General features: G+C 51.6%; 1 protein-coding gene across 8 annotated transcripts in view; it reads left to right on the top strand.

The window, feature by feature from the left end:
• INPP4A (inositol polyphosphate-4-phosphatase type I A) overlaps nucleotides 1-22,527 on the top strand; it is a 51,730-nt gene extending 29,203 nt beyond the window's left edge. For 6 of the 8 annotated variants that reach the window (XM_068984570.1, XM_068984545.1, XM_068984511.1 and 3 more), the window contains 8 exons: nucleotides 2,580-2,752; nucleotides 3,606-3,729; nucleotides 4,649-4,775; nucleotides 5,028-5,168; nucleotides 7,047-7,144; nucleotides 7,244-7,356; nucleotides 11,419-11,573; nucleotides 20,116-22,527. In XM_068984570.1, the coding sequence (XP_068840671.1) occupies nucleotides 2,580-2,752; nucleotides 3,606-3,729; nucleotides 4,649-4,775; nucleotides 5,028-5,168; nucleotides 7,047-7,144; nucleotides 7,244-7,356; nucleotides 11,419-11,573; nucleotides 20,116-20,248 (1,064 nt within the window). In that variant the 3' untranslated portion in view covers nucleotides 20,249-22,527. Of the gene's footprint in view, nucleotides 1-2,579; nucleotides 2,753-3,605; nucleotides 3,730-4,648; nucleotides 4,776-5,027; nucleotides 5,169-7,046; nucleotides 7,145-7,243; nucleotides 7,357-11,418; nucleotides 11,574-15,250; nucleotides 15,432-20,115 lie in introns of those variants that run through there. The other 2 variants (XM_068984537.1, XM_068984528.1) reach the window with 1 other exon arrangement.
• The last annotated feature ends 361 nt before the right edge of the window (nucleotides 22,528-22,888 follow it).

Raw genomic sequence — 22,888 nt, 5'->3', positions numbered from 1 at the left:
AGCGAACAGCCTGGCTTGTACGCTCTCCTCGTCTCCTGTCAGCTCCGCCACTTCCCTGACACTCGGGTGGCCCGTCCACAGTTGACGTCAGGTGAACGCAGGTGGTCCCCTGCCAAGAGTTCCGGCACCTTTCCTCACAGAGCTGTGTTGAGTCCGAGTTAGAACACGCACATCCTCTTCTCTCCCTACTTCCTCCCTTCCTGCCCCTGTTAATGAGCACACGCGAAAGCACAGCTGTCTGAAGCCGCGTGGTCCTGGGCTGCCCTCAGTGGGTGTCGCGGGTGAGCAGGGAGACAGGAGCTTGTCCCACAAAGGATGCTGCTTCATCACTGCTGTTTTTTTTCATGGCCAGGCTTTCTCAATGAAGGAAGCTGAGTAAACCCCTTCACCAGCACTAACGTCCCAGAGTCATGTACTTAATCAGGTTCCGGAGGAAATCTCATTATTGCCCCTGAAGTTCATTTTGTTTGGAAGTTTTAAATTTTGCTCTGTCTTCATGTTGACCCACAATGTCATGTCCCCAGCCACTGCTCACTTACGTAGTCAGACGTATATACAGATGGCAGTTCTTTTTGTGTGTCTGGGAAAAGACTTAGCCTCTGTGAGGCTGTTTCCTTACCTGTATTAGTCACCCCCTCTTTATGGATTAGATGAGAAAGCAGTTAAAAAGTGAGGTCTCACAGGTACTCACTAAGGGCTGGTCGACACTATGTGAACCCTGGAGCCACCCAGACACGCCAAGCCCTTCTGTGGGCGACGTCAGGCTCATCTCCCGTTCAGGGCTACGCTTCTTCTCTTTGACAAATTCTGAGTGCTTTCTATTTTGTTTAAACCATTCTTCCAACACTACAGTTTTTTCCAGTGTTTTTTCCCCTCTAATGTAGCAAAACTAAGCCATTCTTATATGAATTTTGTTTAAACAGAAGTAAGGCAAAGTAAAAAAATTGTATGCAAGACAGCTTGTTCAGTCAAATCAGACCACTTGTATATTCTGCTCATTTTCAGGTTAAAATGATCATAAATTTGCATATTACACATATATATTCACATTAAGTGGAAAAGTCAAGCAAAGTTGGCAGCATTTGCTCTCAGAGCATTTACTTCTTAGGTGAAGGATGGTCTGAATGCCTGCCTGCCTCTCCCCACAGGACTTGACTTAAAACTTAATGACTACTGGCCATTTTTGGTAGTTGTTGAGTATAATTGACATGGATTCAACAGAGTTATTCAAAGAAACAAAAGCACGGCCTTGGAGAATTTTAGAGGAAGGAAGAGACGTGGATGTTGTTTACTGCAGCCATCCCATTTTGCTGCGAAGGCCCCGTGGCTGAGTGGTGGGGGCCTGCCCCTGGTGTACCCACCACCGCTCAGCAGCAGCTGGGCCCGGGACTCCCGCTTCCCACTCCTCCATCCAGACTTCCTCGTCACTATGGTCTCCTTACTGAGACCTTTCTGCTGTAGACTTGGCAAATTCAAGCCGCTTGTTTCCGTGACAGACATGAGTCCTCATGCACGTAGTGTGCCTTGCATGCACACTTCACTCATCTCCGAATTCTGAGTTTCTGTGTTGACCATACAGGGAAGTCCTTTTGCTGGTTTTAGGTGTTTCTCTAAATTTCTCAACAGAGTGTGATGCACACACAGGACAGAGCTGTGGCCCCCTTTTCTCTTGTTTAGATTCTGTTTATCTGAGACAGAGTTGACCATCCTGGCAGCTGCCCTGCTCACAAGGCCTGGGGCCTGTCCCAAGTAGGATGATGGCCATAGGCCCCCAGTGACCCACACCCCTTCCCAGGAGGGTGCCCTGCCTGGGCCGCATGCTGGATTCTGGGGGGGCCTTCCCAGTGGTAGTGAGCCAGCACCTATTTCTGGGCTTTGTGGCCTGTTAAAAAAATAACTGATAGGAGCATGGCTTCTATCTGCCGAATGTCTTCTAAATAGAAAAGATGAAAAGAGCCAAGGCCAAAAATACCTTTCACTCTGTTCATTTTCCCCTGAGCATCTGTTTCTAAAAAATTGTTTTGGTACAGGGTCAAAGTTTCCTTATATTCTGAAAAAAAAAAACCCCAGTACGCTAGGAATAGATGACGGGAAGATGAGGATGGGGGCAGGGACACTGGGGGCTGAAAGCGTGGGCTGCCTTGGGGAAGGCTCTGTCCCCAGACACGGGCCAAGGGCCTGAGCCCGCTGAGCACAGGTCAGCGTGGGTGGCTGGCCTTGCTCCAGAAGCGCAGGGCTCCATGCCCCGCTGCCTGGGTCAAGAGAAGCCAGGTGACAGGTCTCCCGGGGGACGACCAGTGGTGCCCTGAGAGGGACCGGCCTCAGCAGACGCCACGCGCTCTTGGAGCCTTTCTGTCATCGTCCTGGGAGGGGACAGTCAGGAGTGTTTGGTGCAGAGTCCCCTGCGGTTCGGGAGAGTGGGTGGGCAGGCCCCCCCGAGACACCTCAGGCTGGAAAGGCGGAGACGGGCTGCACGGGGCCAGCTGTGGGCCTCCTGGAGTGGGGCGGAGTGGACAGGGTGGTGGGGCTGGGCTGGGGCCTCCCGCACCACCTTCTCAGGCACCCTTCCCTTGTGCCAGGTGAGTGGAGCGAGGCCCTGTACCCGCTGCTGACGACCCTCACCGACTGCGTGGCCATGATGAGCGACAAGGCCAAGAAGGCGATGGTCTTCCTGCTCATGCAGGACAGCGCGCCCACCATCGCCAGCTTCCTGAGCCTGCAGTACCGCCGTGATGTGGTCTTCTGCCAGACGGTATGTGCCACAAGCGAGCCCAGACCTGGGCCTGGCCTGCCAGCCTGGCTCTCTTGCGCCGTGGAGGAAGCCAGCAGGGCCGTGCCCTCCTGCATGTGGCTTTGCCAGTGCGGCCCACGGCCCGGATGTGGGCGTGGAGTGTGGGGGAGCGGGAGCTGGAGGCACGTGGGTGCTCAGGGGCTGCCACCCCTGCTCCGCCGAACCTGCCCCAAGGGGTCTGGGGTTGCACAGGCATGGGGTCACCTTTGTTTCTCCCTGCAAAGACGCACAATCTTTAAAACAGCAGGTGTTACACCTGCTCAGTCACCACTCTGTTCTGGTGATTTCCCTGCAGGGGAGGCAGAGCTTAAGTGAGCACCCCAGTTTACAGATGCCCGTGATGTAGTCAGTAGCGGGAACAGTGGCAGCAGCTGGGCGGGTTTGTCCAGTGCCTGTCCGCTCAGGGCCTGGGGTGCCTGCGAGGGCGGGGTGTGATGGGAGCTCCTGCCCAGGAAACTCTTGAGGGCCCTGTTCTCTGCTTGTGCTCCTTGTCATGAGCAGCCCAGTTTCCATTCAGCACTGGACTGGATCTGTGGGCATAGAGGGCTTTTCCCGCACCTTGGGGAAATTGGTCAGGGCTTCCAGAACATTCTGGCCCAGGAGTAACCCCAAGGTCACGTCAGGAGCTGAATCAAAACTAGACTGACCTCTAGAAGCAGCAAGCCTGGAGTGCCTTCCCTGCAGCCTTCGTCCACGGTGGCCTCCACACTCCTGGCCCCAGGCCCTGAGGGCGTGGGGCTGCTGCAGGCAGAGCAGTGCGGGCGCAGGGCGCAGCCGGGCCAGGAGCGAGGCGAGGCGGTGTCTGTCCCCACAGCTGACGGCTCTCATCTGTGGCTTCATCATCAAGCTGAGGAACTGCCTTCACGACGACGGCTTCCTGCGGCAGCTCTACACCATCGGGCTGCTGGCGCAGTTCGAGAGCCTGCTTAGCACCTATGGTGAGCCGGGGTGGGGGCCCTCCTGTGGGGCCCCTCCTGGCCCCCTCAGTGGCTTTCTGAAGCGCGGGTAGTGCATGCTGAGAAAATGTATCCAGAAAGCTCCCAAATGTATAAGAGAACTGAAAACAGCCCTATGTAGTTGTGTGTACACACAGACACACACACAGACACACACACAGACACACACACACACACACACACACACACACACACCTTGTTGCCTTTGTTACGCATCTTGAAGGTTTTTCTAATTGAGGATAGATGACAATTTTTAAAGCAATAGCTTCCTGTGGAACATTTGGGCTGTTTCAGAATTGTTCCTATTAAAACATCTTTGCATGTTTTTGTGCACTGTTGGCCCATTTTCGCACCCGCTAAATCATCTGCAAGGAAAGTTGGTGGGTCAACAGATAGGACCACTTTAAAAATTCTGATATTTCCTAATTGTCTTATAAGGGCTTTTTTCTCCTTAACTTCATTTTCTGTTTATTTCTTCTTAGGCGATAAAAGTAGGTAAAAATTTTTATTAATGTATCTGTTTATCTTTGGAGTTATAAGACTGAAGAAATACCTGAAGAAGTCCTTTAGATAGAAAATCTAAAGAATGTGGAAAGATTAAAACATCCAAAGAGATGACTTTTGTTCTTGAAGTTCCCCACATGGGCGTCCCTGTCCCTGGTTCCTTCACCAGGAGAGGGCCAGGGATATGGAGTTGTGCCAGCTGCCCTTCGTAACGTGGCCCTGGGACTCGCGTAGTGGGGTGTGCTCGCGGAGAAGTTGGAAGGCACTCGGGAAGCCTCCTCCAGCTCCCCTCCCCTCGCTCCGCGTCTCAGTGCCCTGAGCCCATCGCCTGCCTTTCTTGGCTGGCCTGAGCGCAGGGCCCCTCTGCCTGACAGCCCCCTCCCTTTCTGGCCTCCAGGGGAGGAACTGGCCATGCTGGAGGACATGAGCCTTGGGATCACGGACTTGAGGAATGTGACCTTCAAAGTCACTCAGGCCACTTCCAACGCGTCCACTGACATGCTCCCCGTCATCACAGGAAATCGGTAGGCAGTTTTCTGATTCTCAGAACCAGTGCAGTATTTTCGTTTGTGTTCATCACACGTGACACGCTCTTCGTTTTTGCTTTCTTCTGTATCATTCAGCAGCTCACAGCCCGCGACACCCATTTCACAGCCCCGGGCCGGTTGGTGCCCAGCTGCTCGGAGGTCGCCGAGTTTGGCCCACCCTTCCTCTCCTTGCTCACCCGGCTCCCGCCTCCGGGTCACAGGCCCAGCCCCTCTTCCTCTCTGTTGCAGGGACGGCTTTAACGTGCGGATCCCGCTGCCAGGCCCCCTGTTCGATGCGCTGCCCCGGGAGATCCAGAGCGGGATGCTGCTGCGGGTGCAGCCCGTGCTCTTCAACGTGGGCATCAACGAACAGCAGACGCTGGCCGAGAGGTGCGGGCTGGGGTGTGGGCGTGGGCGCTCGAGCTGGCAGAGCACGTGTACTCAGTCCTCCTCAGGGCTCTGTGGACCTGTCAACCGTCTTCAGGTTCACCCTGGGCCCGTCTTTGGTGGTACTGGGACACAAAGACGAACCTGACGTGGTCTGACTGCTACAGGTGGGCTGGTAGCAGGAAGCGGTGGCACTTGTGCGGTCTGAGAGTGCTTCCTGGCTTCCTGGGAGTGCTTCCAGATGCTTCCTGGAAGTGGGTTTTGAAGAGTAAGTAGGAGTTGTTCATATGAGGAGGTGGAGGAGAGACCTGGAGTCCCAGGCCAAGAAGCCTGAGCGAAGGCAGGTGGGGTGGAGAGCCACGCCTCGGTCCTAATCCTGTACGGTGAAAATCCCCTCAGGGTCACCTGGCAGGGAGGAGCTGCGTGTGCCCGTGTGTGCAAGCAGGTGTGCATCTGTGTTGGAGGGGAGGAGGTTGTGTATGTGTAGCTGCTGATGACCTGCTGGTACATGAACACCTTTCCTGTTCCATCATTACATGCATGTGATAGATGGGGTTTAGAGTTAAGAGCTATCGTAAAGCACCAACTGATAAGGACACCTGGTCTCCAGGACGGTAATTCCTCCTGGGCTTCTTGAGCCCAGTGGTCAGTGTACACTGACCCCCAGGTAAAGGGTCCTGCCCCCACTGTCAGACACCTTTTAGTGCGACAGGACAGGAGCCAGTTCACATTTGAAAGAGATTACCCTCTGGCCACGTGCTGGAAAGACATGAGGTCCGAGGTGACGAGGTTGCTCAGAAGAGTCTGGGCCAGAGGCTGGGTTAGGCCTGGACAGTGCAGACGGGAGGACCCGATGGGAGCTAAGATGTGGTCCACAGAAGGGCAGGCGCGAGAGCCAGGCCTCCCTGTGGGTGGCAAGTGGCTGGTTTTCTGGAGCCAGAAGGAGGGTCTGCTGGGGGCAGAGGGCACACCGGGCCAGGAAGCAGAGACCTGGCGGGTGTGGGCAGTGCTGAGGTGTCCACCTCAGGGAGAGTGGGTACCGTCGGGGCCCCCGGCAGAGAGGAGATAACGTGCAGGCATCTGCAGCTACTGTTCCTGAAGCAATAGTGGTTTCTAGAAGAGGTGTTTCTGCAAAGGGTTGAGGCCAGCCCAGATGGGAGGCTGTAGCATGCACAGGGGGAGCTGGGAGCAGGGTCTAAACCAGCACAGCCCCCTCATGTCCTGGGGCCTGGAGGGAAGGCCATCGTGGGCATCTGGGTGGGCGGGTCGTGGTGGACCCACGGGAAGGTGTCCTGTCCCAGGTCCATGAGATGACCCGGGACTGGAACAAGGCTGATGTGCACGGAGCTCTCTGGGCAGAAAGTGCTGGAGGGGATGGGCGTCCAGGCCTGGGGCTGCAGAGCTGCGTGTCTGACAGTACCCACAGCTCCCTCGTGGGTGGCTTTCCTCTCCACTCCCTGCGGGCCTGGTGCCTGTGTGGAGAGGGTGGACTGTCTGGCCACCTGGTCGGGAATGGTTCCTCAGTGGCAGATTCAAGGACAGCACTGTCGTGACTTGCCGGCCACAGCCCCACTGCTGTCCTGCTCTGGGCGCCTCGGGGATGGGAACACCTCACGGAGCAGCGGGCGGGGCGGGGCGGGGCTGCCCGAGGGCCTGGCTGCCTCTGAGGCATATCTGTCCCAGGTTATGCCTCCTGCTGATAAAACACGTTGGACTTGTCACCAACATGGGCAGATGACCGTAAGCTTAGGGGGAGGAACGTGTCTTCAAACTTAGACACTTAAGGATTGAGAGAATCGGCGCTGCTGCCTGAAATGTGGTCACTTGCTACTAGAAGCAAGTCACGTTGGCAAACTGATGGTGTCCCCTTGTGACCCAAAGGTTCGGCGACACGTCTTTACAAGAAGTTATCAACGTGGAGAGCTTGGTGCGGTTAAATTCCTACTTCGAGCAGTTTAAGGAAGTTCTGCCTGAGGACTGTAAGTTTTTTTTCTTTTTTGCTTTTCACTCACAGCAGATTTCACCCACTCTTTTGTCCCCTGGGGCCACCCAGCTCCACGACCCCTTCCCTCTTCCAGGTCTACCTCGATCCCGGAGCCAGACTTGCCTGCCAGAGCTGCTGCGGTTCCTGGGTCAGAACGTGCACGCCAGGAAGAACAAGAACGTCGACATTCTGTGGCAAGCCGCCGAGGTACATGCTGTGGTGGGGGGAGGTGTTCACAGTAATAATAATAAAACAGCAGCAACAAATTAAAGTCTCAATGAGGAGTGAGGACAGATTTCTCCCCAAGAACACGGGAGAATCCCTGGACGTGTGCCCAGGCCCCAGGAGATAGAGTTGCCCGTGAACTGCTTACGTTGGGGCTGCCTGAGGGCTGATGAGCATGACTCAGAGTCTTTCCCCGGGCATGTGGTAACCCGGCTTATGAGCAGGTTGTCCCCGTCAACAGCCTGCACAGTCCATACGTGCTCAAATTCATGGCTCACTACAGCTTTAAATAGGTTCAAAGGGAGGCCGCCAGGACCTGTTATCTCTTTCAACAGTGTTTCCAGTACACTGCCGTTCTGATCTCCTCATTTCTCCTGAAGGGAAGTCCTTACATGTCAGATGTTTCTCAGGAATTTCTCAGGAGCTCTTGTGGAGCTCCAAGTCCCTGTCTGACCCCTGGGTACCAGGGCCGTTTCAGAGCTCGTCATTCACTCACCCCTGACAAGGCGACGTGTGTCCACACTGGTTCTCACACACAGAGCAGAAACATTATTAGGCCTAAACCCCTCATGAGAAATCTGTATGCAGGTCAAGAAGCAACAGTTAGAACTGGACATGGAACAACAGGCTATTTCCAAATCAGGAAAGAAGTACATCAAGGCTGTATATTGTCACCCCGATTATTTAACTTATATGCAGAGTACATCATGAGAAATGCTAGGCTGGAAGAAGCACAAGCGGGAATCAAGATTGCTAGGAGAAATATCAATAACCTCAGATATGCTGATGACACCACCCTTATGGCAGAAAGTGAAGAACTAAAGAGCCTCTTGATGAAAGTGAAAGAGGAGAGTGAAAAAGTTGGCTTAAAATTCAACATTCAGAAAACTAAGGTCATGGCATCTGGTCCCATCACTTCATGGCAGATAGATGGGGAAACAGTGGAAACAGTGACAGACTTTATTTTTCTGTGCTCTCAAATCACTGCAGATGCTGACTGCAGCCATGAAATTAAAAGATGCTTGCTCCTTGGAAGAAAAGCTATGACCAACCTAGATAGCATATTAAAAAGCAGAGACATTACTTTACCAGCAAAAATCCGTCTAGTCAAGGCTATGGTTTTTCCAGTAGTCATGTATGGATGTGAGAGTTGGACTATAAAGAAAGCTGAGCACCAAAGAATTGATGCTTTTGAACTGTGGTGTTGGAGAAGGCTCTTGAGACTCTCTTGGACAGCAAGGAGATCCAACCAGTCCATCCTAAAAGGAAATCAGTCCTGAATATTCATTGGAAGGACTGATGCTGAAGCTGAAACGCCAGTACTTGGGCCACCTGATGCGAAGAGCTGACTCATTTTAAAAGACCCTGATGCTGGGAAGATTGAAGGCAGAAAGAGAAGGGGATGACGGAGGATGAGATGGCTGGATGGCATCACTGACTCTATAGATGTGAGTTTGAGTAAGCTTTTGGAGTTGGTGATGGACAGGGGAGCCTGACGTGCTGTAGTCCAGTGGGGTTGCAAAGAGTCAGGCACAACTAAACTGAACTGTACTGAACCCCCTCATTTCACACATGGGAAGACCCTCTAGCACCCCACAGTGGCTGTTAGGCTACCCAGGACTGGAGCCTGCAGCCAGACGCGGGCAAGGGTGCACCTCGCACCTCTGGCCGTCCTCCAGAACCTGTGGCGCCCAGCCCCACCACCTGGGAATGTAACTCTCTTTGACCTGTTTGTAGTTCTGGCTTGTGCCCCATGTTTCAGTCGTGAACTCTCCAGCCTGTGGAATTCAGTAATCTTGTCCATGTTCAACCTCACTTCTTCAGTTATGATTTTTATGAATTTGGGTTAATTCACTGTTTCCCTAACTCAGGGGCTGCACAGTCTTAAAAGTCTTTTTTTTTTTTTAAATTTTTTGTCTGCTCTCATAAGACACCTATCTTCCTCCTGATGGTTTTGGCCAAACTTGCTTGGGTCTTTTTGTTTTGTCCTTCTCTAGACAGAAAACTAAGATCATGGCATCTGGTCCCATCACTTCATGGCAAATAGATGGGGAAACAGTGGAAACAGTGGCTGACTTTATTTTTCTGGGCTCCAAAATCACTGCAGATGCTGACTGCAGCCATGAAATTAAAAGGAAGGAAAGTTATGACCAACCTAGACAGCATATTAAAAAGCAGAGACATTACTTTGTCAACAAAGATCTGTCTAGTCAAGGCTATGGTTTTTCCAGTGGTCATGTATGGATGTGAGAGTTGGACTATAAAGAAAGCTGAGCGCCGAAGAATTGATGCTTTTGAACTGTGGTGTTGGAGAAGACTCTTGAGAGTCCCTTGGACTGCAAGGAGATCCAGCCAGTCCATTCTAAAGGAGATCAGTCCTGGGTGTTCATTGGAAGGACTGATGCTGAAGCTGAAACTCCAGTACTTTGGCCACCTGATGCAAAGAGCTGACTCATTTGAAAAGACCCTGATGCTGGGAGGGATTGTGGGCAGGAGGAGAAGGAGACGACAGAGGATGAGATGGCTGGATGGCATCACTGACTCGATGGACATGAGTTTGGGTGAACTCCGGGCGTTGGTGATGGACAGGGAGGCCTGGCGTGCTGCGGTTCATGGGGTCACAGAGTCGGACATGACTGAGTAACTGAACTGAACTGAGACGTTTGTGTTGGCCTGCACTCTGCCCTTTGCCAGTGGCACCTCTGCTAGCAGCTGCATGGTCTCGCCTGAGGCCTCCTGGCCTGAGAAGCAGGCATGGTGCCATCTACCATGGTGCCAACTCCCTGCAGCACCTCTGGCGTTGTTCTGAGAGCGGCACATCCTGGGTCCCACTGGCACATGGCTTCTGGTAGAAGAGTGGCCTCTCATGAGATGCTCTTCTTTTTCTCACAGTGCAGCCTCTTGTACAGGCCTGGAGGTGTTTATCCGAGGCTCCCGTGGCCAGATATTTAGAATTCATCGGGGTCTGTGCTTCGAAAGGTGATGGGTGCATAGTCTATGGTGTGTGCACAGGCGTGTGACAGGGCCATCTGTGTGCAATGTGCACGTGGATGGTTTCATATTCGTCAGCAGTCTGGGGCCTGGAATCAACCTGCTGAACGCTGCCTTATTGCAAAGTATGCATTAGCGAGTTTCCCAGGTGGCACTAGTGGCAAAGAACCCGCTTGCCAACGCAGAAGAAACGTGGGTTCGATCTCTGGGTTGGGAAGATCCCCTTGAGGAGCTCATGGCAACCCACTCCAGTATTCTTGCCTGGAAAATCCCATGTACAGAGGGGCCTGGTGGGCTACAGTCCATGGGGTCGAAGAGTCGGACAAGACTGAAGTGACTTATTAGCAAACTGAATATTTACACAAAATGGGATAAATAAAAATTATAAGTAGTTTGACATTCCCTCAGATCTGGTCATATTGCCAAGGATGGCTGCCACAAGCTTACTCCCGAAAGTCTTTTGTTCTAGGGCTTTCTGGGCCTGGAGCTGTGTGTCTGGGGCTGTGCCTGGCGGCAGAGCTCGTGCTGCTAGGCGCTCTCCCCATGGGGGGCAGAGGTGCCCCCTGCTTGGGAGGGGCTGCAGCCTCAGCCTGCGCGGGGCCTCCGTCTCACTGGGGGAGCCTGTGGGCAGGAGGTGGCCGCAGGGAAGTGGGTCTGCTGTGCTGTCCCGACCTGTGTGGATGAGGAGGCGCGTAGAGACTAGCAGTCTGTGCTCTGACTTCCATAAAGGCCTGGAAACCCAGTGGGGCTGGATATCCTGGGAGCTGCGCTGACCTCCGCTGAGAGTCAGGGGTCAACAGCAAAGGGCCGGTCCTGGCGGAGTTGGGAAGGGGGCAGCTGGTCAGGTGGGTCCATGGACAGCGGGGCCTCCGGGAGGAAGCCGCCTTCTGTGGGGAGATCCCCTGCCTAGGGCCACCTGGGCCATGGCCTGTCTTGCAACCGGCTCCTTGGAGCCGAGGCTGGACCTGGGCGTGGAGGGGCCGCCACATGCCGCCTCCCCAGGTGCGGGCCCTCCTGCTTCGTTCCAAGCTGCCCCTGCTCTCCCGTCTGCAGGTCTGCCGCCGCCTCAATGGGGTCCGGTTCACCAGCTGCAAGAGCGCCAAGGACCGCACGGCGATGTCGGTGACGCTGGAGCAGTGCCTGATCCTGCAGCACGAGCATGGCATGGCCCCGCAGGTGTTCACGCAGGCCCTGGAGTGCATGCGCAGGTGAGTCCCGGCTGCGCCGCCGCCGCGCTCCGGCTTGACTTTGGAAAACTGCCCCAGGTCTGCAAAGTCAAACCCCTGGCACGGTCCCGCCTGGACAGTGTGCTTCCAGTCAGGGAGCGGGACTGCGGGAGGGAAGCGGATGCTCCGAGGCGGCCGCGTGGCCACCACCTGGTGCCCAGTGTCCCCAGCCACCCCCTGTCCTGAGCGTTCCCCAGGCTCCTGCTGTTCCCGTCGCAGGAGGCGGTGTCCACAGACTTCAGGGCCCCGCTTCTCCTAGTCGCGGGCTGGGCTTGCTTTCCTGGCAGCCGCCCGCCGTCCCCGCCCTTAATCGTGTTCTGACTCCGAGGCCACAGGCTTGTTTGCAGAGGGAACCCCAGGGACTAACACTGTCCGCTGTCAGCGATGCCCTGTTCCCAGCCCTGCTGGGAGCCCCTCGCCTCACATGCCTAAAGAAAGGATAAGAAACCTGCTTTCCCGTCTTCTTCCGTGCAGCCACCAATGCTGTTCCAGGCTCGTTTCCCAGTCACTTCTGCTGAGTGTTCTGTCCCATTTGTCCTCTCACCAGACTCTTCAGAGTGTTCAACTCTCTTATCCTTTCTGTATGTCTCTGCCGTTTGACCTTCTCACAGTCGTGCACAAGAGTGAGGCCTGAGTGCCTGCCTCCTGACAGGAACGTTTAGTAAAAAGACAACCGTTTTGTCCTGTTCGGTCTTTCCAAGTTCCCCCAAACCTCGTGACCTCAGGGCGGCTTACCAACGTGCTTTTAGAAAGTTCTCACTCTCCCTGCCTTGGCGTCCCTGGTGCCGTCAGCTGCAGGGTGGTGGGAAGGACTCCTCTGGTGAGACACAGGCCCCCGGCAGCAAGGAAGCGAGAAAGATGGAGGGGGCTCACCTGTCACTGTCGGAGCGTCTGGTCCATCAGAGAGACCAGGCCCGAGGCGGGAGTACAGTTGATACCACTCCATCCAGGCCTCCACACAGGCTGGTTTCTTGAACATGTGTGAGGAAACAGTAGTTGATCCTGACAGCCTCTGAGCACAGGGGCCTCAGGAGGCCAGGGGGCACGTAGCTCCTTAAACATGCATGTGGGCAGCCCCGCCTGCTGTCTGCAGCCCACCGAGGGGCTGTGTGGCACTGCCCGCCCAGCACAGGTGGCCTGGGACAGCTTCTGACACGCAGAGCACTCTCACACCTTCCATCACGTGAGTGAGTGATAGTCCCTGAGGGAAAACTGGAGAATACAAATAAGCCCCTACTCCTGTGGTTTTCATACCCGCCCCACACCCTGCAGAACAACGCTCCATGTTCTTGCTGTTACAAGGAACAGTGCTAGTAACATCTTGATACATAGCTGAGAGCCAGTTACATACATACATATGGCTATGAGCGGGGCTAATCCACACCCTGGCTAACTCAGCCAGTCCCAGGATAACCCAGAGAACACATGCACAGATACATCCAGTTCCGGGTATAATTCCGCCCTTGGTCTCAGGCTGCCATTCTCATTTGACTGTCTTGTGAGCATTTTGGAGGGCTAATAAATGGAGATCTTACGGGGGCTTCCCTCATAGCTCAGTCTGTAAAGAATCTGCCTGCAATGCAGGTTGGATAGGGATCCCTTATCCGCTGGAGAAGGGATAGGCTACCCACTCCAGTATGCTGGCCTGGAGAATTCCTTGGACTGTATAGTCCATGGGGTCACAAAGAGCTGGACACGAGTGAGCGACTTTCACTTTAAATGGAAGTCTTACCGTTTGTAGCACACTATAATTTATCCAGCTTACTGTCATTGAACTGTTGATAACGGGGCAGTGTCAGCACTCTGAACAGGGGTGAGCAAACACCCTTGTTTCCCTGCCCACGTCTGCCCTGCTGAGCCCCGTGGTTGGGAAGCGCACACCTCTGTAGGGCTGTTGGCACAGACTCACAGCACTCTCAGAGCAGGCAGCCGCCCACCCTCCGCACTGTCACCCCTGGCCCTGTCGTGATCACGCCCATGCCTGGGGTGCTGGCCGTCCCCCTGCATTAGGGGAGGGCCCCGAGGGGAGGGCCCTCTTCCCAGGGGCAGGCCTCACTGCGTGGCCTGGCTCTGCTTCTTGGGAACCCCCGCCTGCCTCCAGTTATGAATGTCCTATGTTTCTTATTTGTGCTTTTCTGAATTTTATAAAATCTTCATGGTGAGCATGTGTTAACACTTGTTTAAGAAGTTAGTGAAGACAGCTTGCCTCTGCCGCCCCTGGGGTCCTCATGGCTCTGGCCCCAGGTGCCGTGCTCGCCGCCACCCCGTCTGCCTGACCTGTAGGCTCGGGCCGCGTGCCTCTGTTTCCATGTCACGGTGACCCCTCCTCCTGTTTTCTGGGTTATCCCATGTTGGGAGACGTGTCTGTTCATAGGCTGCCAGGTCCAAGGAGGCAGGCCCATAGCTGGTGTTTCTGGCTGTGGCGTGGCCAGGACCTGGGGTCGGGCCGGCACTCTAAGGAGGCGGCAGGAGCTGTGTCCGTGCCTGTCGGTGGTTCCCTTGCTTTCCCGCTTGCATCTTACGCGATGGAAGAGCAGAGCATGCAGCAGGGGTGGGGCGGATGGAGCTGGGCTGGAGGACACCCAGGCTGTGTCCTGGAGGCCCAGGGTGAGCAGTGGCCAGCGCTGTGCCAAGTGTTCAACAAGCAGCTCACTCCCAAAACAAAACCAACTACCCCCAAAGTGACCTGTCTGGTCTTTCCATTTCTACGGCACAAACACGCTCACTGGGGCCTGTTTCAGGCTGCCGAGCGACACTGGGGAGCTGGGAAGAGATGTGCCTGCTTGGCTTTCGCCGGCGGAGCCAAGTCCAGCTCACCATCGGCGCTGCCCTGCTGTCCCCAGTGCAGGGGCTGGAGTCCAGAATCAGCCTTTCTAGGTAGCCCAGTGACCCCTGAGACTGCCCTGGCTGGGGACGTGACCACCAGTGCTCACAGCCTTAAGTGTCTGTAGTTACGTGGCATCCGGGCTCCTCCAGGAACCTCCCCTCCAAGCTCTGCTTCCGTAGCTCCAAAGGAGGACGCACCAAGTTTCCAGTGAGCTGGGCTCTTGGTAGATGCCGTCTGGTAGGACAAGGCGCCCTGCCGCTGCTCAGCCTGAAAGCCACAGAGCGTCCTTGTGGGCTCTGCCTCCAGGGCAGCTCGAGGGAAGCGGGTGTCATCTGGGTGCTTCATCAGGAGGCAGCCGTGGCGGAATCAGTTGCATCCTGCCATTCAGGCATCTGTGAGAAGGTCAAACGCCCCAGTGGTTCTTCATGTTCGGCCTGCTTTCTGGAGTCCACGTCCAGCCGCATGTGCGAGCATGGCCGGGCAGCATGGTGTGTGCTTGGCAGCCCCGGGAGCGAACATGGAAAACCATCTAGTCAGCCTACACGTGTGTGTTTTCAGTAGATTATGGTATTTTTTTCTTATTTTCACTTCTCTTTCTCTCTTTTTTCTTGTAACTGTGCTCGTTTTGTTTTGGTATCCCTTTCACACCCATTTCTGCATATCATCTTTTCTTTTCATTGTGGCTTCATTCCATTTTTTTTTAATCTTATTTTTTGGTTCTCCTCTTTTTATTCCCCCATACTTTTGGAAAAAAAAATCCATTGCATGTGTCTCTTTTTTCTTTATTTTCCCTTTTTCTTTTCCTTTCTCCCAACCTTCTTCCTTTTCACAGCATTGGAACTCGGGAGGTAGTCACGCAGAAGAACTTGAGCGGCCTGGTGCCTGTCCGAGACTTAAGGCTAGACCCCAGCCTCCTCTGTTCTATCCCTTTACTTGCTCTGAGCCCCAATTTACTGATTGTGTGGCTCTTTCTGAGCATAGCATACCTGGTGGCCAAATTGCGTTGCAAATGAGTGTCTTGATGAAAAATTAGTAAGTCACAAGAAAAACAAAAGTGCCAGCACTTGTCCAGCCACCGTGTACCTAACAGGACAGGAGGAATGTGTCAGAGCATGGTCCGCCAAGAAATATTTCATGCCTTACAGTTTGACATTTTGTTGTTCTGAACTGTAAATACCTGCCAAATTATTTCACCAGGAGGACGTGTCCGTTTCAGTTCTGTAGAGTTTTCAGTGCTTGTAACATGTTCTTGCAGAAAGTTACTGCTTTGTTTAGCTGGCTTGAAATTACTTGTATCAAACCTCTTACTTTCTGATGTAAAACTCTTTATTACCTGTATATCTTGTGTGCCGTTTCCTAGAGGGAGGAATTCTGTCAAAAGAGAATTTGTATATTTGATACTATTCTTTAAATGTACTGCTAACCTTTTCTTTCCTTCTGAAGAGAAATGAAAAGGGTCGATGCTTTCTCACTGGCTCACCTAGATACACCTATTCAATAGGACATGCACTTTCTGCTTTCATTTCAAAGCGTAGTCCCTAAAATTACAGTAGCAAACAGTTTGCAGAATCATCACATTCCCTTCTTATGTTATTCAAGTTGGGATGACCCAAAGCTGTGAGTACAGTAGCTCATTGTATCAAATCAGGCACATACAGGCACATAAAGATAACATGTTGCACGTGGCTTTAGAATTACTCTTTTAAATCTTTAATGGTCACTGAACTGTTCTGGGAATTAATGCATATAGTAACAAAAGGCTTTTAAAGTTAGATATATTTATTTTTCCTGAAGTAGCAGTTTTCATTTAAAAGTTGGCTATATTTATTATTCCTTAAGTAGCTATTTTCATTTAGAAAAACTTCATTTTTAGTATTTTTAATTTCAGTTTCAAGTCCTGGTATCTTTTCTCTCTTACAAATCAAACATGGTTAATAACAACAACAAAATCAAAATTTACCAAAACATGAGACCTAACTTTTGGGTGGTTGTGCCAGATAGAGGTGTGAGAGAGAAAAGGCTACTTTGGTTTCTGTTCTCATTACTCTTAAATTTTGCATGGGGGGTGCACCGCGAGGCTTGCAGAACCTTAGTTCCCTGAAAAGGGATAAAACCTGGGCCTCATGAGTGAAAGCGCTGAGTCCTAACCACTGGCCTGGTTAGGACTTCACTCTTTAACATGGCGGTGTCTATAAAATGTGTAACCTTAACATTCCCATGTGGAAAAAGGTGGCCAGACACCTCTGAAGGTAGTAGAGGGCTGAGAGGGAAACCCCACCGAGCCTGTGTGAGAAATAGGCCGTGGCTTCTCGGCTTTCCAGCTCAGGTTATGCTGTGCTTCTGTTTCAGCCTCCAGTCAGCTTCCCCCTACACTGCATTCTATGCAAGTGGGTTTCTCTTCACCACCCTAGAAACACTGGAGGGAATTCAGAGAAGCTGGCTTTTCCAGCAGCTTTCCATAGGCATACACATAACCCATCCACCAGAAAATCTGGCCTCTCCATTGCCTCCCCCAGACTTCTAGGACTTACTCTGAGGTTTCTCTGGTTTGGCCTCAGATCTGAGTCTGGGTTCTGGGAACAGCAGAGGCAGGTGTGACTGGAGAAGCAGTGGACGACAGACGGCAGACACAGGCTTTACATTCTAGGGTGACGGGGTGCCCTCCTCGCACACGGGGGCGGGAGGCCCCTCTTCTACCCTGCCTGTCCCAGAGTGAATGCGGCGGCGGCCCCGTGACAGCTCCCGCCCTCCTTCAAGACGGAGTCACTCTGGTGAACTGTAGCAGCATGGCCCTGGGCACAGCCGAGGTCCCGCCAGCCTGTGACCCTGGGAGAGAGCTGTGTCCACTACTTGTCCCCTCCACATGGGGTGGCTTCCCAAAAGCCACCTTGTTGCTTTACTGGGAAGAGGGCAGGCAGTGCCTGCAGTCACATGCCTGGCTCCCAGCCCTGCCCCCTGGAGTGACACTCTGCTCACCTCCAGGCCAGCAGAGGCTGTGTGTGGATGAGGGGGCCCCTTCTGACCACACGTGGCCTCCCTTCCACTTCCCAGGCGGGGCCCACCACCTAGCCTAGGGGGCCTGCGGCCAGGGGCCTAAAGGCCCCCACAGGAGCCTCACGGACACCATGGCCTGCCCCTGGATGGAGTGTTGCCTACCAGGCCTTCCTGCCCGCTGTAGACTTGGCTGCTAAGACAAGAGAGAAACAGATAGACAGCCAGAGGCTAAGGCCCGTGACCTTTCTCCTCAGGGGCCAGTCAGAAGGCAGTCCATTCCTGCTGTGCAGCGGTGAGGCCGGATGGAGAGAGGGTCCACAAGGTCAGCAGAGGCTCTGGGTGGTGGTATTGCTTTAGAACACCTGAGGACAGAAGCCCAGTGTGCCTTGGGGCTGAGTTTTTTAATGTCATGAAGGCCTTGTGACATCAGGCTAAATATATATGTGAAATCTCTGCTTTAGTGAGAAACAGGCAGGATAATATAAGATGGGGAGATATGCTCAGGAAAGGGGAGTCACTGACCCGCTTGTTGACGGTTTGGGTTGACTCTAAGCTTAACGCTGGCTCCAAGACGGCTTCAGCACAGGCGACTCTAGGTGTTCAGGATCGCCAGGACACTCACGTGTCCAGATGCGTTCTCAATTCTAACAGGGAAGATGCCCTCCAGAAGAGAAAAAACCAGAGCCATCATTAAAATGAGTTGCCATGTGAGGTTTCAATACTAATTTTTTATTTAAAAAGTAGATGTTCTTAAAATAATCTGTCAGTATACTTAAAAAATCATGAAGCTTTGAAATAATTAAAGCTCTCTTTCTAAAAGTCTATCCAAGACCTTCTCAGTGTGCACTGTGGATTCCTAAAAATTATGCAGCCATTGTGATGGGTTTTAGGTGGTTCTACCTTAGGATGAGGCGGGCCGAAAGTGCCAGTTCCCACTGCACAGAGCTACCCCTCCACACCTGAGTGCCAGGTGCCTGGCCGAGCTTGTCTAAATACTGTGTGATGGAGCTGGTGTGCAGTCAGCCTCATCAGATTTTGTAAATTCACACCAAATTCAAACAGGAAAGTAAACACAACTTACAAATTAAAGTATAACCCTGCCTGTAATTTCAAGTGTATTCAGCCAGCTAAACCAGTAATTAGCCTCTTTAACATGTAAATAAAAGGTAATGTTGAAGTTCACAAATTATTCTTTGTTCCTCAAAGCAGTTTGACATTTATTAGTGATAGGTGGTTTCCAAAAAGTGTGTACATTTCTTTGTAAATGGAGAAGCCATATCTGAAATAGTCTGATAATGAAAGTTTCCAAAGATTAGAGAACCACCTCTGTAGCTTCTGCTTCCAATAGAATATTTTTATCCGATTACTGGATGTTAAACCAACATAATCTTTGCTTCCTCTGGGGGCTCCCTGCTCATACGGCCCTGGCACTCAGCACAGATGAGACACACCTGGCTGAAGGCTTCGAGGCTCTGTGACAAAGCATATCTGAGCCTCTAAATTACTTTGTAACAAACAGGTGGATATTTTTCTATCAACTACCTGCATTTATCTTTTGAATAAAATTGCTGTCTTACCAAAATTATTTTATGTTCTTGATGAGATTGTCATTTTCACCTTTAAAGGCTTGAGCAATCGCCACTGATATTTTTTTTAAATGCATGACATAATGGTCTTCATACAACTTGAAATACTTAAAAAAAAAATCAGTTTCTTGGTAATTGCAAATTTTGCATCTCATAAAGGGATTTTGTACTAAATTTGATAACTAGTTGATTTAACTGTTAGTCTTAGGATAATATAAAACTATCAACTCCTACTGTGCTACAGGAAGTCATTCCTGTTTGGAATCTCTTTTGCCTTTGGGTCTGCTGTTGACCAGAACATACCCCAGAGAGCTCCCGAGGTCCCAGTGGGGACATGAGGCCTGTCGAAGGCTCATCCTCCTGCAGAGCATCTGCTTTGCCCACTGGGTTGCCATGACAACCTGTGATCAGTGCAGCAGGAGAGGCTGGTGGCAGATTCTCTAGGGAAGGGCCCCCGCAGGCTCTCAGTGGCTCAGTGGAGCTCTTCAAAGAGGTGACCTTGGTGGGGTCACTTCTTCAGGACGCTCTGGCACTGGGAGCTGTGCAGCCACTGCCCAGGCCCACAGCATGGCTGTGTGCCCAGGATGCATCTCCTAGTGGCAGCAGCATGTGAGAGCCACCTTCTGAGCCAGACGGTTTTGCTACACGTTAAAGGAAGGAAAGTCAGCATTTTGAATTTGAGACCTTTTCCCACAGAGAAAAATGCAGCTTTTTATAAAGTCTCTCAGCAAGAGTAGCACTGTTCCCACTGAATTTTCTGACAGACCCTTTGAACCATTAGTTAGATCGACTTCTCAGAAAAACCCGATGTGAAATACATGAAACCATTATCTTAAAAAAAAAAAAAAGAAAAAGCCATCCTCCACTTGGATACATGCTGCTTTCAGAAGGGCAACCTTGCAATCCCAGACAGGCCATGTCCATCTCTCTGCTTCTCAACTACCTTGTTCAGAAAGAAACCCGCCATCTTGCGTGTATTGTTGTAAATGAGTCTGGCACCCATTTAAACTAATCCACTTTTTTTTTAATGCTATGAAAATAATCATTTCATCTGAGTTTGTCTTTTCTTTTTTCCTTTTTTACTGCTATCATTTCTTGTGCTTGTTTTTTTCCCCAGTGAGGGTTGTCGAAGAGAAAATACAATGAAGAATGTTGGAAGTCGCAAATATGCGTTTAATTCCCTGCAGCTGAAGGCTTTCCCCAAGCATTACAGGCCTCCTGAAGGGACTTACGGAAAAGTTGAAACATGAACACACGGTTTCCTCTCATTAGCTGTTACGTAATAAATGTGGGTACCCTCTAGTCTCATACACGAATTCTTCAAGAAGACCTGAAGGATTGGTTTTTATTTTTGTGTTTTTAAAATATTTCACTAAAGAGTCTATGGAGCATGTGTTTTTTTGCGTTGGAATCCATAGCAGGTATTGTCGGGCTCACTACTGTGGATAGTAACAACTGCCCCTTCAAGTAGCCTTCAGCCGTCACCACACGGATATCCGTAGTTACCTGTATGAACCAAGCCAGGTGCATCTGAAATGCTGAAACTTTTTTAAATGCCCACTTAGGCAGCTGCTCACCTTATTTTTCTACTGAGTAATTCCAACTTGAACATTGATTTACAACCTACTTTTTAAAAATCCCTATGGAAAATTTAAACAGTAGTTTAAATGATTGGATCCTGGGCAGACCTCTAAATGTGAAATGTTCAAGCGAAGTTGTGGGAAAAGCAGCTTGCTGTCTCACACGGGCAGGGCAAGTGCATCTGATGCATCAGCCTGCCGGTGCCTACTCAGGTGGAACCAGCAGCTGAAGGAAAGGCTGTGAAGTCAGCCTGAGGTAAGATCTGTCAGAAGACAGCACCTGCAAAGCTACCCACGGTGGGGTCACCACCGTCCCTTAGGGAACAAGGTGTCTGGGGAGGTGGTGAGGCCAGCTTTCTGTAGCCCTGGCCCAGAGCGCAGGACCACTCATGTGGTATGTCTGATGCCTGTCAGTCAACAATGGGGAATTTTGCATAGACAGTGGACACCTAAATATTTTACAAATAGGTCTCTGGTGGGTTTCTCAAATTTTGGGGGGCTTCGAGAAGATAATGCAATCATGTTTGAATGTCTGATGAAAGTGTCTTTAGGTCTGCAATAATTGTTATTACCCTCTACTCAATTCTGGTATGTATGATGGCTGTTGAGAAGGTTGAACTGTCTCCTGAAATGAGATTTTGAAAGGGATTAATGGGCCATAAGACTTAGGAATTTCATAGAAAATTATGTTTGGTCATCTATTCTAAGATGATGAGTCATCTGCACAGAGCAGAGTTTTTTTCTTAGTTTATGTTCTATCAATTGTTTTTTTATCATTATTATGTTTACATGTTATTTAAAAGGCTGTAACAGAAATACATGTGGCACACATTCATGATGTTGATCCTAAAGAGTTGTGAACCCTTAGAAAGTTCCTGTGTCTGAAATTCTGAATGTTATTCTTCGGGCTCCCTTAGAAATGCCATCAGGCAACAGGTGACAGGCTCAGGCCCGGGGAGCACAGGCAGGACCCCCCCGTGCAGGGATGGAGGGCGGGTATCAGGCACGGGCGAAGCCAGGTGGCCTCCCGGACCCCCTCCTCCTCAGAGGCCAGTTCACACACGGAGCCTGCTGTCCCCCGGCGCCCACTGGCGAGTGTGAACGGGTGTGGAGGGCGAGTCAGTGAGGTGCACGGAGTCAGGGAAGCTTGCCCAGCAAGCCCACTGTACCGCTGGTATCAGCTCCTCCCGCTGTGTCCACCCCCGTCCATCATGATGGCAGACTTAGTCTTTCACCTCCACCACTTCATTGTCTGGTTAGCTCTACGTTTCTGTCTTTACTCACTTTAACATCACTACCTTTTAAAAAATTCCCTTGAATTTTTAATGTTATTCATACAACTGTCAGATTTTTTTTTTGGTTTCAAGAATATTACCTGCATTTCTCAAAAGGGAACACAGCAAAGGCTGTGTCATGTTAGCAGTTTGCATGTGGCACCTTTTCGTGAATGTTCTCCTAATTTTGTCTACATATTATGGATCACCAGGAGAGTCTAAGACTTGGCTAATCACATAGAAGATACTCTGGTGGCAGTAGTCCACCTGAGCATGACTCCCTGGCTCCTGTGTGACTGTGGGTCTCCCAGCGGCACTGGGCACGCTCGCCGAGGGGGGCCACACTGCTTACCACGATAGCCGCGGCTCCTCAGGTCACACGGGAGCTTTGAGTTTCCCACAGCAGAAGACAGGCAGTGGTCCAGGTCTCTGTAAAACGGGTTCCACCCAGTGTTCCCTATAAGGCCCCCACTTAGAAATGTTGAGACGTACCGAAAACTCAGATGGGTTCTGTCAAAGCGTCTGCAGCACAGCTGCCTCTGGTTTCCTTTAAAACATGTAAAAACATTATAACAGTACAGTTTTGTCCCTACACAATTGTATTTGCCAACCTTGGTGCATTAAGGTACTTTTATTTATTTGTTTTGGACAGTATTAATAAACACACAGTTACTGTTTTATATATTCCTAGCTCATTCAAAGCCATGTATGCTACAAATGTGCGAGTCTCAGAATGACAAATAAACAACTGACAACATGAAACCCGGCCTGAGTCCTTCTGTTGCCCGAGGACGGTTCTGGGGCCAGCACCTGGCTGGACCATCACTGATGGGCACTGCATTGTCTGTAAACATGAAAACTCTTGTTTATAGCCCTGCTCGCATGTCAGATTTTGTGTGCACCCTGTAAGAGTGGAGTTCCTGCAGTTAAGCCCGGCTGGCTTTCAAAGCCAAATGCTCTGGGGGCTCCCTGGAACCCAGGCTGGGGAGCCTGACCTGGGGCTCAACACTCACTCTTACAGGGGGAACCTCTGCAC

The sequence above is a fragment of the Capricornis sumatraensis genome, chromosome 1, assembly GCF_032405125.1.
Source record: "Capricornis sumatraensis isolate serow.1 chromosome 1, serow.2, whole genome shotgun sequence".
Classification (NCBI taxonomy): domain Eukaryota; kingdom Metazoa; phylum Chordata; class Mammalia; order Artiodactyla; family Bovidae; genus Capricornis; species Capricornis sumatraensis.
This window is presented reverse-complemented; position numbering and strand designations above follow the sequence as displayed.